At 42.0% G+C, this 14,668-nt stretch overlaps 1 protein-coding gene across 3 annotated transcripts in view; it reads left to right on the top strand.

Annotated features, from left to right (window-relative positions):
- Window positions 1-14,326, top strand: part of LOC146395795 (uncharacterized) — a 118,665-nt gene extending 104,339 nt beyond the window's left edge. Inside the window, exons 4-6 of one of the 3 annotated variants that reach the window (XM_084999226.1) lie at window positions 6,196-6,590; window positions 7,099-7,156; window positions 13,890-14,326. In XM_084999226.1, coding sequence (XP_084855352.1) covers window positions 6,196-6,389 — 194 coding nt within the window. In that variant the 3' untranslated portion in view covers window positions 6,390-6,590; window positions 7,099-7,156; window positions 13,890-14,326. Of the gene's footprint in view, window positions 1-6,195; window positions 6,591-7,098; window positions 11,829-13,889 lie in introns of those variants that run through there. The other 2 variants (XR_014829431.1, XR_014829432.1) reach the window with 2 other exon arrangements.
- The last annotated feature ends 342 nt before the right edge of the window (window positions 14,327-14,668 follow it).

Raw genomic sequence — 14,668 nt, 5'->3', positions numbered from 1 at the left:
TTCATTGCTGGGTATTATTTTATATGTGTCTGCAGGAAAACATTAAATCTTTAAATACCAATAGAAAGGAAAACAATAAATCTTTAAATTCCGATTGAAAGTTTGCCCTCAGGTAAGTTTGAACCAGAAAATAGAGAAAAAGAAGCACAGTCCCTGCTTGTCTTCAAGTGGCTCCACGAATCCATCTCTTTTTCATCCCTTCTTTCATGAAAATGCACACATTTTATTTATCCACCTATTTCAATATGGGTATCTGTAAGAGACATGGGAAACAGCCTTTGCTCAGTGCATCAGCATTTTTATAATGAGTGGGGAAGGGACCCTAGGGCAAAAGGTCAACTTTTGGACAAGAGGAAGATGAATCTTTTCTCCCTGTCCCTCTGCTGCTTGAATCACCTGAAGCAGACAGACCTGGACTTTGTTACAGGTAAATAATTACAGTTGTATCTGCCATAAATATCTCGCTGAAGGGGCCATTGCAAAAATTGAGATTGTATCTCCAAGCAACTGTCAAATGGCTAGAATAAATTCAGAGGACTTGAAATACTGATGTACATTTTCTATCATAGATATCTCTCGGTCTAGACTTTCAGACTGCATCTTGACAGAACACCTAGGATGGCTGAGAAATTAAGGAGTCAGGAACAAAAAAATTACATAGTGTTGGTGTTCTGTGGTTTGTGTCTTCTTTATCTGTGGTCTCGGCAAACAGGAAGTCCTTGTGAATTGGGGGGCTTGAGCAGAAATGTTAAAGGCACAGATCCCTGGGAATTAAAAAAGCCAAGGAGGTAATAAATCTCGGACCAAAATGGAAAGCCTGAAGAGGTCAGTGAGCTACAGCCAACCTAATATCTGTACTTCTCAGGGCTGCAATAAATCTGACACTGCTCCTTCTTGGCTCAGCTGGCTTCTGTGCAGCCGGCAGATCAAAGCCTCTCCTAGGACCCTCTGCAATCACCTGTTTCTCATTGGCCTGGTGGATGAGGCAGTCAGGATGGGGAGGGAAGGATGGAGCTGTCCCCTCCTTCTCAGCACCATCTGGGAGCCATATTTCAACACCAGCAAACTTTGGGTTTAGGGAGAGGATCCTGGGGTAACTGGAAGGAACTGCCCTAAGCTGGAAGAAGTGAAGGATCAGCTCCAGAAAGGACCAGCAGTGAAGCAGACAAAAGATTTTCTATACAGGGATGCTGTCTTATTTGGGTTTAAAAGGAGAAATTTCGAAGAACCATCTTTAAGCCTGAGTCTGATCACTTGTCAATTCCAGTTCAGCTGTATCACACATTCCTCCCTGGGTATTCATTTCCCCCAAAAAATACTTATTAAAGTGCCTGGTTATTTATGTAATCATTTATGTCAAAACATCTTATTCACCTTATCTGTACCTCTGCTAACAGTTCTACCAAGTAGATATTCTTATTTTTTGCCTACAGTGAAGAAATTGAGGCTCAGGGTGGTTGAGCTCCCTAGGTAAGGGGTTATACTGGGGAAGGGTAGCAGAGTGAGGATTCGAATCCAAGCTTCAGAGACTGCAAATTCCATATATTTCCTATTCTGCCACAATAAATCTACTGTGGTCAGGGTACCACTAAATCCTGCAAAAGATGTAAAAATAAACCAGGAGAAGATCCTAGTCTTTTTTTAAAAAAAAATTGTCTGAAAGTTAAGATCTGTCATATCTATAAATAATAGTGACACAAAATAGAGTGTGATAAATGCCTTGAGAGAGAGGTACAGATGAAATATGGAGGGATTTGGGGAAGGCAGCGATTGCTTCTGAGTAGCGTGGGCACATGTATTAGCTCTCGGAGCATTGGTAGGATTTGAGTCTCTGGATCTAAAGGGAAAGGATACTACAGCAGATAAAGTGGCTGTTGAGAAGCCCTGGCCAACACAGCATGGAGTACATGTGGGGGACTTCAAGTAGCTGAGTTGAAGCTACCCTACCAGGAGTATTATAGGGAGATGAACTTGGAAAGACCTGTAACTTAAGGGTATGTATGTCTTCTAATACCTGATAAAGAATTCGGATGTGTCTCTTTGTAAGCAACAAGAATTATAGGCAATTTTTTTTCCTTTTTACATCTGCACCTGCAGCATGTGGAAATTCCAGGCTGTGGGTCCAATCAGAGCTGCAGCTGAGGCCTATGCCATAGCCATGGCAATGCCAGATCCTTAACCCACTGGGGAGGCCAGAGATCAAACACTGATCCTTTACCCCCTGAGCGAGGTCAGGGATCAAACCCACATCCTTAGGGAGACAGCCACTGAGCCATAATGGGAACTCCCTATTGGAAATTTTTGAGCATGTGATTTAGAAAGCTCATGCCTTGTGGCAGTGGGGAGGACAAATTGAAGAAGAGAGCAAGGAAGCAGAGTGGGAAGTTATTGTAACCATACGGGCTTTGAAGATCCTGACCTTGAAGACTAACTTCTAATCATTTTTGGCTTTGTTGTTGGGGGAGGGTCAAATTCTTTTTTCTTTTTTTTTTTTTTTTTGAACTTAAGTTTCAGGTGTACAATATAGTTCTTCACAATTTTTAAGGTTATATTCCATTTAGAATTATTATAAAATATTGGTGCTATCCCCCATATTGCACAATATATACCTGCAGTTTATTTTATACTTACTAGTTTGTACTCCTTAATCCCCTACCCCATCATGTCCCTACGCCACTTCCCTCTCCCCCCTGGAACCACTGATTTGTTCTATCTGTGAGTCTGCTTCTTTTTGCTGGTTTGTTGTATTTTTTGGATTGCATATATAAGTAATATGATAATATGATATATGTCTTTCTCTGTCTGACTTATTTCACTTAGCATAATGCCCTCCAAGTCTATCCATGTTGCTGCAAATGGCAAACTTTATTTATTTTTTTTATTCTTTATGGCTGGATAGCATTCCATTGTGTCCTGTGTCACATACTGGGATTTAGTCCCTTAAGATCAGCATGTCTTTGGGGCTGACTAGGATGAAAATACAGTGAGAGATCCCTCCTGATTTCCTCCAGTGGCTCTTCCAGGGAACCTGTCATTTCCAGACCAGCACCTCCACTGGCTTGCCCTTCTCCAGGATTTGGAATACCTTCCAAGAAGCTGCTGATGCTGTGGAGAGAGGAACATAGGGTATATGGAATGTAGAAGGGGCTGAAAATCAGAACCCCAGATTCCAGACTCTGTCTTGGCCCTAAACTTCTGTTTGACTTTGGATAAACCACTTTACCTATTTGGATTCAGCTTTTCCATCTCCCAAACATGGAGAATATAATTCTTGGTTCACCTAAAGCTGGGTGGGATTATACAGTGCAGACTGCATGGGTATACCAGCTTTCAGATTCCCTAGTCCTAAAAGCTCTGGGCTTCTTTGCAGATGTTTCAGCTACTCCCCCAAAATAAGCACAATCTGAATGGATCTCCCTGAAGCTATTGTATAACTATATATTTGGCTTCTGCTGCAAATATGCAATGAATGAATGGCTATTTAAGCCACTGGTGATGTTTAGAGAGATTCATTTGGGAATCAGGAAATGTAAAAGAGATTCCAGGATTTATGTTAAATACTGAGCTTTTCAGCAAGCCATTTATCCTCACCTGCAGTCTCTGCTTCTTCATCATTCACATGCTTGGTTTTGGTTTGATTTTGTTTCGTTTTAATTTTTTTTATTAAAACATTATTGGTTTACAGTATTCCTTCAATTTTTGTTGTACAGCAAAGTGACCCAGCCATACATATGTATATATTCTTTTTTCCATACTATCTTCCATCATGTTCTAACCCAAGAGACTGTCCACTAGAACCCCATAACCCATCCATTCTAAATGTAATAGTTTGCGTCTTCCCACCCCAAACTCCCTATCCCCTTCTCTCCTCCACCCCCCTGGCAAACACAACTCTCTGCTCATGTCCATGAGCTGTTTCTGTTTTACAGACAGGATCATTTGTGTCATATTTTATATTCCACATATAAGTGATATCATATGGTATTTGTCTTTTTCTTACTTCACTTAGTATGAGAATTTCTAGTTCCATCCATATTGCTGCAAATGGTATTATTTTGTCCTTTTTATGGCTGAGTGGTATTCCATTGCATATATGTATCATATCTTCTTAATCCATTCATCTGTCAATGGACATTTTGATTGTCTCTACATCTTGGTTATTGTGAATAGTGCTGCAATGAACCTAGGGGTGCATGTATCTTTTTGAAAGAAGGTTTTGTCTCAAAATATGCTTCAGAGTAGAATTGATGATCATATGGTAATTCTATAGTTTCCTTATGAACCTCCATGCTGTTTTCTATAGCAGTTGTACCAATTTACATTCCCAATGACAGTGAAGAAGGATTCTCTTTTCTCCACATCCTCTCCAGACATGCTTGTTCTTGACTAGATAATCTGTATCCCTTCTAGTGATGAGGCTATATTTCCCCATTTTGTGGGATTTAGAGGAATATACATAGATATTATGACAATGCTTAGAATACAAGGCCCTGTTATCACATCAAATACAGGGAGTCAGGCATGGGACCATTAGGACCAAATGCACACAGTTCACTCTTAGGAAGGCCACCTATGCCCTCACTTAGTGCTTACTAACTCTTAGTTTGTGCACAATGCTAACATGCTTGGGCGCTTGATGTTATAGCTTGTGTCAGAAAACTCTGTGGGGGGAAAGGAAAGCTAGAGTCAGATCCTGCTGAAGCAGTACTGACAGTCTGACACAAAACTGGTAGAAATAGTAAAGGTAAAAGGCACTAAGGAAATGGAACAAGAATTCAAAGGCCCTTGAAGATAGGGATTGTTGATCATAACAGGGAAAGATTTTTACACAATCTAGTTCTATCCATTTCCCTCTATGGCAGGAGTTAAACTCATGTGACAGCCAGAGGAATCCAAGACAGTTAGAAAATTGACTCTTGAGTTAGAGTAGATGAGTTAGCAAAGAAGCAGAGCAAGGGATATACCAAATATTTGTTTTTAAAAGCCAAGCTGTCACGTCTGAGGACCCAGGGAAAAACCGACTTGAAAGCATGAAGATAAAAGGGCACAGAGAGCCAAGGGTCCAAAATTAAGAAGATTATTCAAGAGGTTCAATTACACACATAATTAATGTTCCAGTAAGGACCCCAGATCATTATGATAAAATAAATTTATGTTACTTAGCCTCTACTAAAGGAAGCATGGAAGTGCACCATTTACCTGGGAAGTTTTCTAACAAACAGGATGAATTTGGGATGGAGGGGTTAGGGTATTGGGTTGGTTTAAGACTCAGTTAACTGGAAATCTCTTTATCTAAATCCTCCCAAATATCAAACCCTCTTCTGCCACTCTTCTTTCTCTAGGGAGACATAGGATTTCAAGGGTCTCTGGAGGGGAGTGTTCTCCCTAAGCCCTGATGGATGCCATGCCCAGAGTGACAGGCATCAGAGAATGGCTTCAGTGCTGTCAAGTGCCCTATTCATCTCTATTTTGTGCTGCTTTGGGAGGATTCACAGAGAGGAAGCATTACTGAAAACCCCAGCTGTCTCATGCCAAACAGCATCTCTTTGCTTCCCTTTCCTACCACCTCACCGCAGCCAGTGATTTGCAAGAAGGATTGTGGATTTGGTGATTGGGGAGGTTGTGGAATGGTGGGGTATGGGCAGGAGACTGGGTTTGGAAGCCTCTGTGAAAGGCCAAGGAAACCCTAGTTTGGATCTCTGTTCTCTGTGGTTACACTTTCCTCTGACAAGTGCCTGTAAAAGCACAGAGGAATTCCAGACTGTGGCCAGGAGGAAGCTGGAGACCATTTCACGGATGCAGCACTGGGATGGAGCAACGGGATGACTCTTAAGGGAAAACTTTGGCAGCTGTTGCCACATTAGCACCCAGGGCACCTGTGAATGTCAAGTGTGAACAGGCTCTATATCCAAGGTCTGCCTGGGGACACTGCACTCATGCAGGGGATTTACTCCATGTTCCTCCAGACCCTTAGAATGGCAAGATATCCATCCCAAATCCAAGGTGGGGAGGAAAAAATGTGCCAAGCTCTTTACTTACAACACTATGTGGTGAAATAGTGGTGGACCCATTTCAAAGACTGAGGCTAGATGGCTAAGCAGTTTTCCTGATGTTAACATTCCTAGTGTGACAGCTAAGGGTTTCAAATCATATGTGCCCAATAGTGCCACACTCTCTGCTTCTTTCCTTTAACAGGATTCCTGGAGGACCTGTCTCCAGGATGCTGGAGAAGAGAACTCTTCCATCATGGGCCAGTAGCAGCAGTATCACCTTGGAAGTTGTTAATAATTCAGATTCCTGGACTACACCCTGAATGGGAAACTCTAGGGGGAGCTGGCCCAGAAGTTTGTGTTTTGATGAAGCTGCCGGGTGATTCTGATTGTAGCTAAAGTTTCAGAACCACTGCTCCAAAGCCTTGCTACTTATAGTGCAGTCCCAGAACCAGCAGCAAGGCATCACCAGCTTGTGAGAAGTGCAAAATCTAAGGCCCCCTACTCCTGGTCCCAGATCTGAGTCTGCCTTTCAGCAGGATTCCCAGGGATTCAAAGACAGATCAAAGTGGAAGAAGGATCCAGCTCTGTTGGTTGAAGGTATTGCTGAGTTCTTACCATGGTCCATGAGCTAAGTGATAACCAGGTTCTCCTAAAGTTCCAGGGGTGGATGGAGCAGACAGGTATGGATGGGTGAGCAGGGCTGGGCTAGACTATGAGTAGCAGGCCAGGCCCAGTACTTTGATGCTCTGCTTATAGGAGGTTAAACTCCTGGGAGGGACCACATCTTCTTGAAGCCTTAATGTCTATAAAATGCTCCCTGGAAGACAGGGAGGTAGAGGCTTTCTCCTTCTCTACCAAACTGACTAATACAGAATAGCTGCTGGGCTGTGTGCACTAAGAAGGATTCTCCTTGCCTGGACCTAGTTGAATGAGTGCTGGGATCAATTAGCAATGTCTGTCATGGGTGTGGGCAGAGGTAGTAGTGGTATATGTGATTTAATGATGCACGAGAGAATACGGACAGGGGAAGGAGAGTTTAAGCAGATCCAGGACTATCAAGAAGTTTGGCAAACATTTAATTGCAGATACTTTTTTCTCTTTGCAGAGTTTTTAGACTACTTCTCCGGTATCCTTCGTTAAAACCAAACTACCATTTTTAAAAGGTAAAAAATGAATATGGTAAAAAAATAAAAATGAATATGGTACACAAGGTATATAATCCCTCCTCTCCTGTTAATTACTCAAAAATTCCTGGGATATCCCTCCAGAGATATTTTTATGCACACACACACACACACACACACTTTCACACACACACACTTTCACACACACACACACGCACACACACACACACACACACACTACACTTTATTTGCAGCTTGGCTTACTCAAATAATTATTTTCCAAGATTACATAGTACGTTATTATTTGCCTGCACCATAATTTATTTATCTAGCTCTCCATTAATGGACATTTTCATTGTTTCTGATTTCTTTACTACTACAAATTATACTGCAAAGAATATCCTTTGGCAGGAATATTACACAAGTGATGCTGGAATCTTTTCATTGCCTCCAGCAGGTGACACACAATTTTTATTGGTCCTACTTGTCAATTTGATCACTTGATTAAGGTGATGGCTGCTTATTCCTTCACTTTAAAGTGACACTTTTATCTTTCTAGCTAATTAGCATTTTGTCAGGAGGAATTTTGAACTGTATATATACCTTGTTCCTCATCAGACTTTCCATATACTTTTTTTTGATACTTCTTAATATGTTTTTCTATTTGACTCAATAAATTATATTTCATTATCATCATTACTTCTTTTACTGCTCATATTACCCTGATTTTGGCCAGGGGAGCCCTCTCAAACTGGCTTCTGTGTTCTTTCAATCTCTCTGCATCACTGAACTTCCTTGCTGTCTGGCATCTTAAATGTTCCTGTGTCATCTTGCACTTTCCCCACCTCAGCCCTGGATTTAGCCACTTCTCCAAGGAATTCTTTTAGTTTACACACATACACTGGTTTCTTTTAGTTTACACACACACACACACACATATACAAGCACACCTTTACATTATATTTATTTCTGTATCTATCTGTACATATTGAAAATGGTGAGTTCACAGTGGTACTTCCATCTGCAATCCAACACATGTCTGGTTTTCTCTCTTTCCATATTTTAAACTTCCCTTTCTCACAATAAGAATCTTAGATGGTATTATCCTAAATATATTTAGTTATTTGTTCAAACCTCTTGTATATAACCAAACTCCCACCTTGACTGCCACCCCTCCCTCACACAGATGTCCTCCAAACCCATTCAACCCTAGAACCTTGTGCCTGGCTACCCACATGGGGTCGATCCACCACCTCTCTCCCCACTGGTGAAATCTCTCCTGGCCTCACCCGGGCCGGCCATCCGTGTTGGGTGATCCTTGGGCTTCTTGGGCTGTAACACCCACTCAGGGCCACATTCCCCCCCACCCCCACAGACACCCTCATCTCCAGAGACTCCCCCTCCGAGCTACTGTGGCTCTCCCCATCCCCAATCCTGGCATGGATGCCTACCTTGTTCTGCCCCACCTAAAGGCTTTAGGGCTGATGTGCCCAGAAGGGAAGGGAAAGAGGAAGAAAAGAAAGACATCAATTGGCATTTTAATTGTCTTTGAGGGAAATGACCCTTCATTGTTCCCTACTGTTGAATTGATATTCTATCTGGGGGACATTTCTGATTCATGGCACCTTAGAATATTTTCCTAAAAAAAAAAGAGATACGTTCTTTTAGGGTCTAGTCTTGAGCCAGAGTATATGTAAGGGTAGATTTCTGAGGCTGTGAGTGAGGCCTAAATATACTCTTGGAAAACATTTTTGGGGTGACTTGCAAAAATTGCAGTCCATTGAAAAGCAGATATGAAGGTAAGATTAGATATGCAGAAAGGTATTAGGGGGAATGGCTGTGAGAAGAAACCAGTGGGAGAGGGGCTGGAAGAGCTGTTGTACTTTGATGCTAACCTGACCTCGAGGGAAGGAAGAAGGGGTGGGTGAAATCATTTCAGACTGCAGTGCAGTCCTACAGGGAGTTTGACAAGGCTTTCAGGGAGTGCCAAGCCACAGTCTTCCAGCAGAGGAGTCCACTGTTACCCAGGAAAGAGCCTGCCTCCGCCTCCCTGCTGCACTTAGTCATTGGTTAGGGCACGTTGTGGTAAGAGTGGTCTCAGCACAAACGCAATGATGGATTTCAGAGCATGGCAGCTGGGCCAAGGGTTAATTATGCTTCCTGAAGTCAGAGATCTGAGAGGAGTCTTCTCATGGCTGCCACGTGAACAGAGGCACATGGTATCTTTCAGAAAATGTAAGACTGCATCAATATCTGTTACGACGCAGGAAAACCAGTGATCAGAAAGATGTAAACTGTGTCCATACGCAGAGACACACAGAGAAAAGGGGGTGGGAGGAAGTCTAGTAAATAGGAAGAAAAGTAAACTCTCTTGCCAGATATCTGATGCAACCAGCTTTGCATCTTTTTTTTTTTCCCTTTTCTAGAACCACTCCCATGGCATATGGAGGTTCCCAGGCAAGGGGTCCAATCGGAGCTGCAGCCGCCAGCCTACACCAGAGCCACAGCAACGCAGGATCCAAGCCGTGTCTGTGACCTACACCACAGCTCACGGCAATGCCGGATCCTTAACCCACTGAGGAAGGACAGGGATCGAACCCGCAACCTCATGGTTCCTTGTCAGATTCGTTAACCACTTTGCCACAATGGGAACTCCAACTTTGCATTTTTAGATTAAGTGCAAGTGCCCACCAATGTATCCCCTTGACTGGAACATTGAAACTGGCCACTTCCAAAGCCAGACCAGCCTTCCCCAGGCCCACTGCATCCATCACTCTCCACTCTGGATGCTTGGATTTTGATCCCCTGATTTCATTCAAACTTTAACTCTCCATGATTGCCCAGTCCCTCTTCTTGGTTGGCAACATATCCACATTCCTTTCTTGGGTTTAGCAGCCTTGGCATCTCCACACCAGTGGCTTTCAACTTGGCATCTCCTTTGGGCTCAGAGGCTCCACAGCTGTGTGTGGGAATCTTTTTCTCTTCCAACTTTTCTCAGCAGAGCCCAATGGTCAAACTAGGCAGTGTAACTGGTAAGGCAGAGAGAGCGGGGAGAAGTCAGGGTACATGGGTCTCTCGGCTAGCACTGGAATAGAGTAGGGGCTCTGCAATCCTATGCCTCCTGGGTGAAATTGAGCAAGATATTCTTCATCTTTCAACATTGCCCATAGCCTTCCAGTCTCACCTCTCATGCTAGGAAATAATTTCAGTCCTTACATTTGTATAGCAAATATGCAACTTTTTTTTTTGGTTTTACAATAATTCTAAAAATGGGGTGAAGGCATTTTATAGACAGGAAAGCGAAAAACTCAGGGTTAAATTATATGCGAAGGTCACATAGCCAGACTCTCCAGAAGCACAACTGGGTTAATGCTCATTCAAATGTTTTTTCCACCACCCAATATACTCCCATCTATTGTGGGGCCCCCACCCATGGACTCCTTCTCAACTCTCCCGAAAGCCTGCAACATTAATTCTGATGCCTTCCCCCAGCTTCTGCAACCTTATGAAATAACTTGCTTACTGAATTGTTGCTTTACCTACAAGATACAATTTTATTCTATTGCCTCTGATTTCATTATCTCTGTTTTGTCACTCGATCTCGCTTTTACTAGGGGTTCCAAAGAATTTACAATGAATGATAAGAATGGAATTATAAGCACCAAAAAATGGAGAATAATTAAATGTCAGTCATGGCTGTGATAGAGTGAATGGAATTCTGTATCTCACTATTTGGGGCACTGACTCTGATGATACTCATTAACTATTTTTTATTCTTATGGCTATGAATTTGGCCGGGAATTCAGCTGTACGTGATGGATCATGCTTACCTTGCCTTCCCCCCAACCACGTGCCTCCTCCTATAGAAGATAAGCATCTTTGGGAGCGAGGATTTTTAAATGAGATTGTTTATGCATCAAGGAATAGGTATTAATACCTAAAGTGCATTCATATGGTGATTGTTTTCTGGTGATGAGAATGAGAAATGTTATTTCTCTATTAAATTATGGAGGCTACTGGATTATGCATGCCATGCTGATACACCAGCTCTGTTTTTCTCTCTACTCACAGTGATGCCTGGAGTCTCATTTTCAAACTTGATGCCTCTGTAAATTGGCATGAATGTTCTGTGTATACATGGGCATTGGTGCTGAAGAAAAACAATGGTTGCTAAATAAGCATGTTGAGTCTACACCGGGGTCTGCATTACAGGCAGATTCCGTCACTCTCCACTGGGGTCTATTCTAGGATCATGCCCAGGGCCCCACCCTTAAAGGGACACAGTGAGTGCAAGGAAGAAGGGTTGGATCTACAAAGTGAGCCATAAGAAGAGAAGCCAAAGAAACTAGGGGTATTTAGTTTGAAGAGGCAAAGGCCAGCCTGCTGCCTCACTCAAGGATTTAGAGTTGTCTTCTAACACCTGAAGAGAACAATTCTGTCTTGGTTGCTGACACTGACCCTGTGTTGCCCTGGAAAACAAAACTAGAATTTAAAGACAGATTATTTCTTTTACACTTTTACATGTTTGTAGTACCTAACTACTTGCAAAATTCTTTCAAAAACATTGTCACTAGAAAGTAATCTCCAGGATGACAGGGCATTTTATTAAAACAAAATTGTTTATTTTTATTTAGTGTCTGCAATCTCTATGATAGTGCTGGGTGCATAGTAAATGCTCAAGACATATTAGCTAAATAAATAAATAAATAAATGAGTTGGTTCCTGGGGGTGGGGGGTTGACGCTATAAACCCATTTTTCAGATGACAAAAAATGAGATGTAGACACATCAAGGAACTCACATAAACGAAGCCATCTTGAGCCTGGTTTCTAAGTAAGAGTCTGCTGCCTCACTCAAGGATTTAATAATGATGGCTTTCTACAATGAATTGGGTCATCTGTGGTAGTTAGTGGGTTCATCAGAATTTGAACAGGCTGGAATTCTTGTTGTGGCTCAGTGGTAATGAACCCAATTAATATCTGTGAGGATGTGGGTTCAATCCCTGGCCTCAATGGGTGAGTTAAGGACCCAGAATTGCCGTGAGTTGTGTAGGTTGCAGACAAGGCATGTTGCTGTGCTGTGGCTGTGGTGTAGGCTGGCAGCTATAGCTCCAATTCCATCCCTAGCCTGGAAACTTCCATGTGCTTTAGGTGCAGCCCTTAAAAAAAAAGACAGAAAAAAAAAAGAATTTAAACAGGTTAATTCATGCTTCTGGTACTGTTATTTCTCTGCATTACATGGATAGTCAAAGAGGGATTGGGTGGATGACAAAATGGTTTTCTTTCTTACCAGCAAAGTGATAATAGCATGGCTGTTCACACTTGTGCTCTCCATTTCTCATTTCTTCCTTTTCTGTGTGTTTTTTGTCCCTCCCCATTCTTTAGAATACCTGTACCATATAGCTACCCTCTCGTTCTTCATCCCTCCGGTTGGGACAAAAACTGTTTTGATTGACCACTAACACTTTAGTGAGCAGTAGGTCAGCACAATACTTCTCTCAAGGTTATTTGCTTGATCAAAGTATTCATTTGTAGATAAAAACCCAAAGGGATATATCTGTAATTGTTGAATTCTAGGTAACTTGTACCTTGGTGTATGAGCTATTCTTGGAGGAGGAGGAAAGTTATGGGAATGCTTCCCATTGACCATGGAACCACAGCCAACAGGCAAGCTCACACTCCCAGTCCTGCTCAGGGAAGCTCCTCCATAGTGCCCTCACCTTTCCTGCCCCACCTAATTCCATCATATTTCCCCATAATATGATCCCAGCTTGTAAAGACTGCTGGAGCATCAATGGATACATTTCTGAGTGACATGAAACCCAAGAAGAGAGATGATCATAAAGAAATATTCATTAAAATGGTTAACGGTGAGGGAACTTTGAAGGTCTGAGATAAAATAAATCTATGACATTTCCATTTCCATTAGCATCTGCAAAAATCCTTGGATACTTACTCTTCTATGACTTGGAATCCTTTTGTCTCTGAAGAAAAGGCCCCCCACCCACTCACTCACCTGGGCTTTGTCACTCTTAGGGCATGGGCTCTTGATTCAGGGAGCTCAGGAAACCCCACTTCATTTCACCCCAGCCACTGGTACGGTCTCCAAAGGATAAGAAACAATAGGTTTTTTTTTTAAAGCACTGGCAAAAAGGAAATAGTTTATGGGATCACTAATAAGAAAGCAAACCTTGTACAGAAAATCTGTCTGCTTTACTTTCCCCTTATCAATATTGCTCCGAAAGTCAATTTGTCACCGTACAGTCAGAAAGCTCACCTCGGTCTTCTTTAATGTTTCACGCTAGGTTTGCCCAAGAGTAATAAAAATAATGACACCATTATTCCTCTTCTCTCTTTGTTTTCAGTGCTTCACTAGCAGATTTGAATAATGAATTATACTCACATTATATGTACTCTCTTGCTCTTGACTTCCTCTACTGGCTAAAAGTGAAGCTATTATCCGATTGTCAAAGACCGAAGAGCCTTTCCTCCTGCAGTCAGTGATCCTGTGATGTAGATACACTCTGGGGTGAAATTATCAAGAGTACAATTTCAAGCTATGTAGGAGAAAATTACCAGCCAATGTGGAAATGATTCTGGAAACTGGTGAAATATTAAATATTTCATTAGTAATCCTTTTGGAACAAAAATAAGTCGACAACAGAATTAGTTGTGAGTTGGGCATAAAAGGCTAATTAATGTTATTATATTCCACTGATTGACTTCAAGGCTATTAAATCATTATTTTATTGTCTGGATCTCTACCTCATTCAGGCTAAAGAAGCCATTTCATCAGAAAAACTCTGTTCTTCCTCATTTTTTTTGAAAAGAAAAAATTATACTGCTTCTAAGGCAACCCACTCATGTGCCTGAAAGTGGTTTCTTACACAGTCAAGTTTACATCCTTGATAGATCTTCCAGTGGATTTCAGAAGATATATAATCCACATCTCATGTCAGGAACAAATTAAAAGTGAACAGATCCACAACAACGGGGAGATCAGAACTCACATCTGGAAGATCCTACAGAGCTCATCTCATCCATCCCTGTGCACCAACAAGTGGATGCCCTGTATACTCTTCATCAACTTCACTATCATCAACTTTGCCATCATTATCGTCTCCCTCTGCCTATTGCAGAAACCTAGCTCCATATTTCACTCCACACTCCACCATCCACAGAACCAAGCAAAATAAATCTCTGTCAAAAACTCATGTAAAAGTATATTTGAACCTATTTGTGATGGCTGTCTCCAATCTTCACCAATTTCATAGGCGCCGTTTAACAAGGGATAAATGATGAGCACCAGTTTAAACCTGAATATCCAAAGTGAATTTCTCAGGACTTAGCCTGGGTCTGGTACAGAGTGGCCGCTGGCCCAGATGACATCTCTAAGTCAGTTGGAAAAAGGTACTTGAAGGCTTTCTGATGTTTTACTGTTTGATCTTCTGTTGGCTACTTGGTGGTGGTAGGGATATCCATAGAATAGGCAAAGCATCTCTCCCTGGATTCTGGAGTCCAGCTGGCCAGGCTTCACTTTTTGGATCTTATGA

This window comes from Sus scrofa, chromosome 15 (assembly GCF_054392235.1).
Source record: "Sus scrofa isolate SSC_HxYL_T2T_F1_AM1 chromosome 15, Sscrofa_HxYL_maternal_Yorkshire_Landrace_v2.0, whole genome shotgun sequence".
NCBI classification, from domain to species: Eukaryota; Metazoa; Chordata; class Mammalia; order Artiodactyla; family Suidae; genus Sus; species Sus scrofa.
The sequence above is the reverse complement of the archived record's forward strand: the minus strand, read 5'-3'. Positions and strand labels throughout refer to the sequence as shown.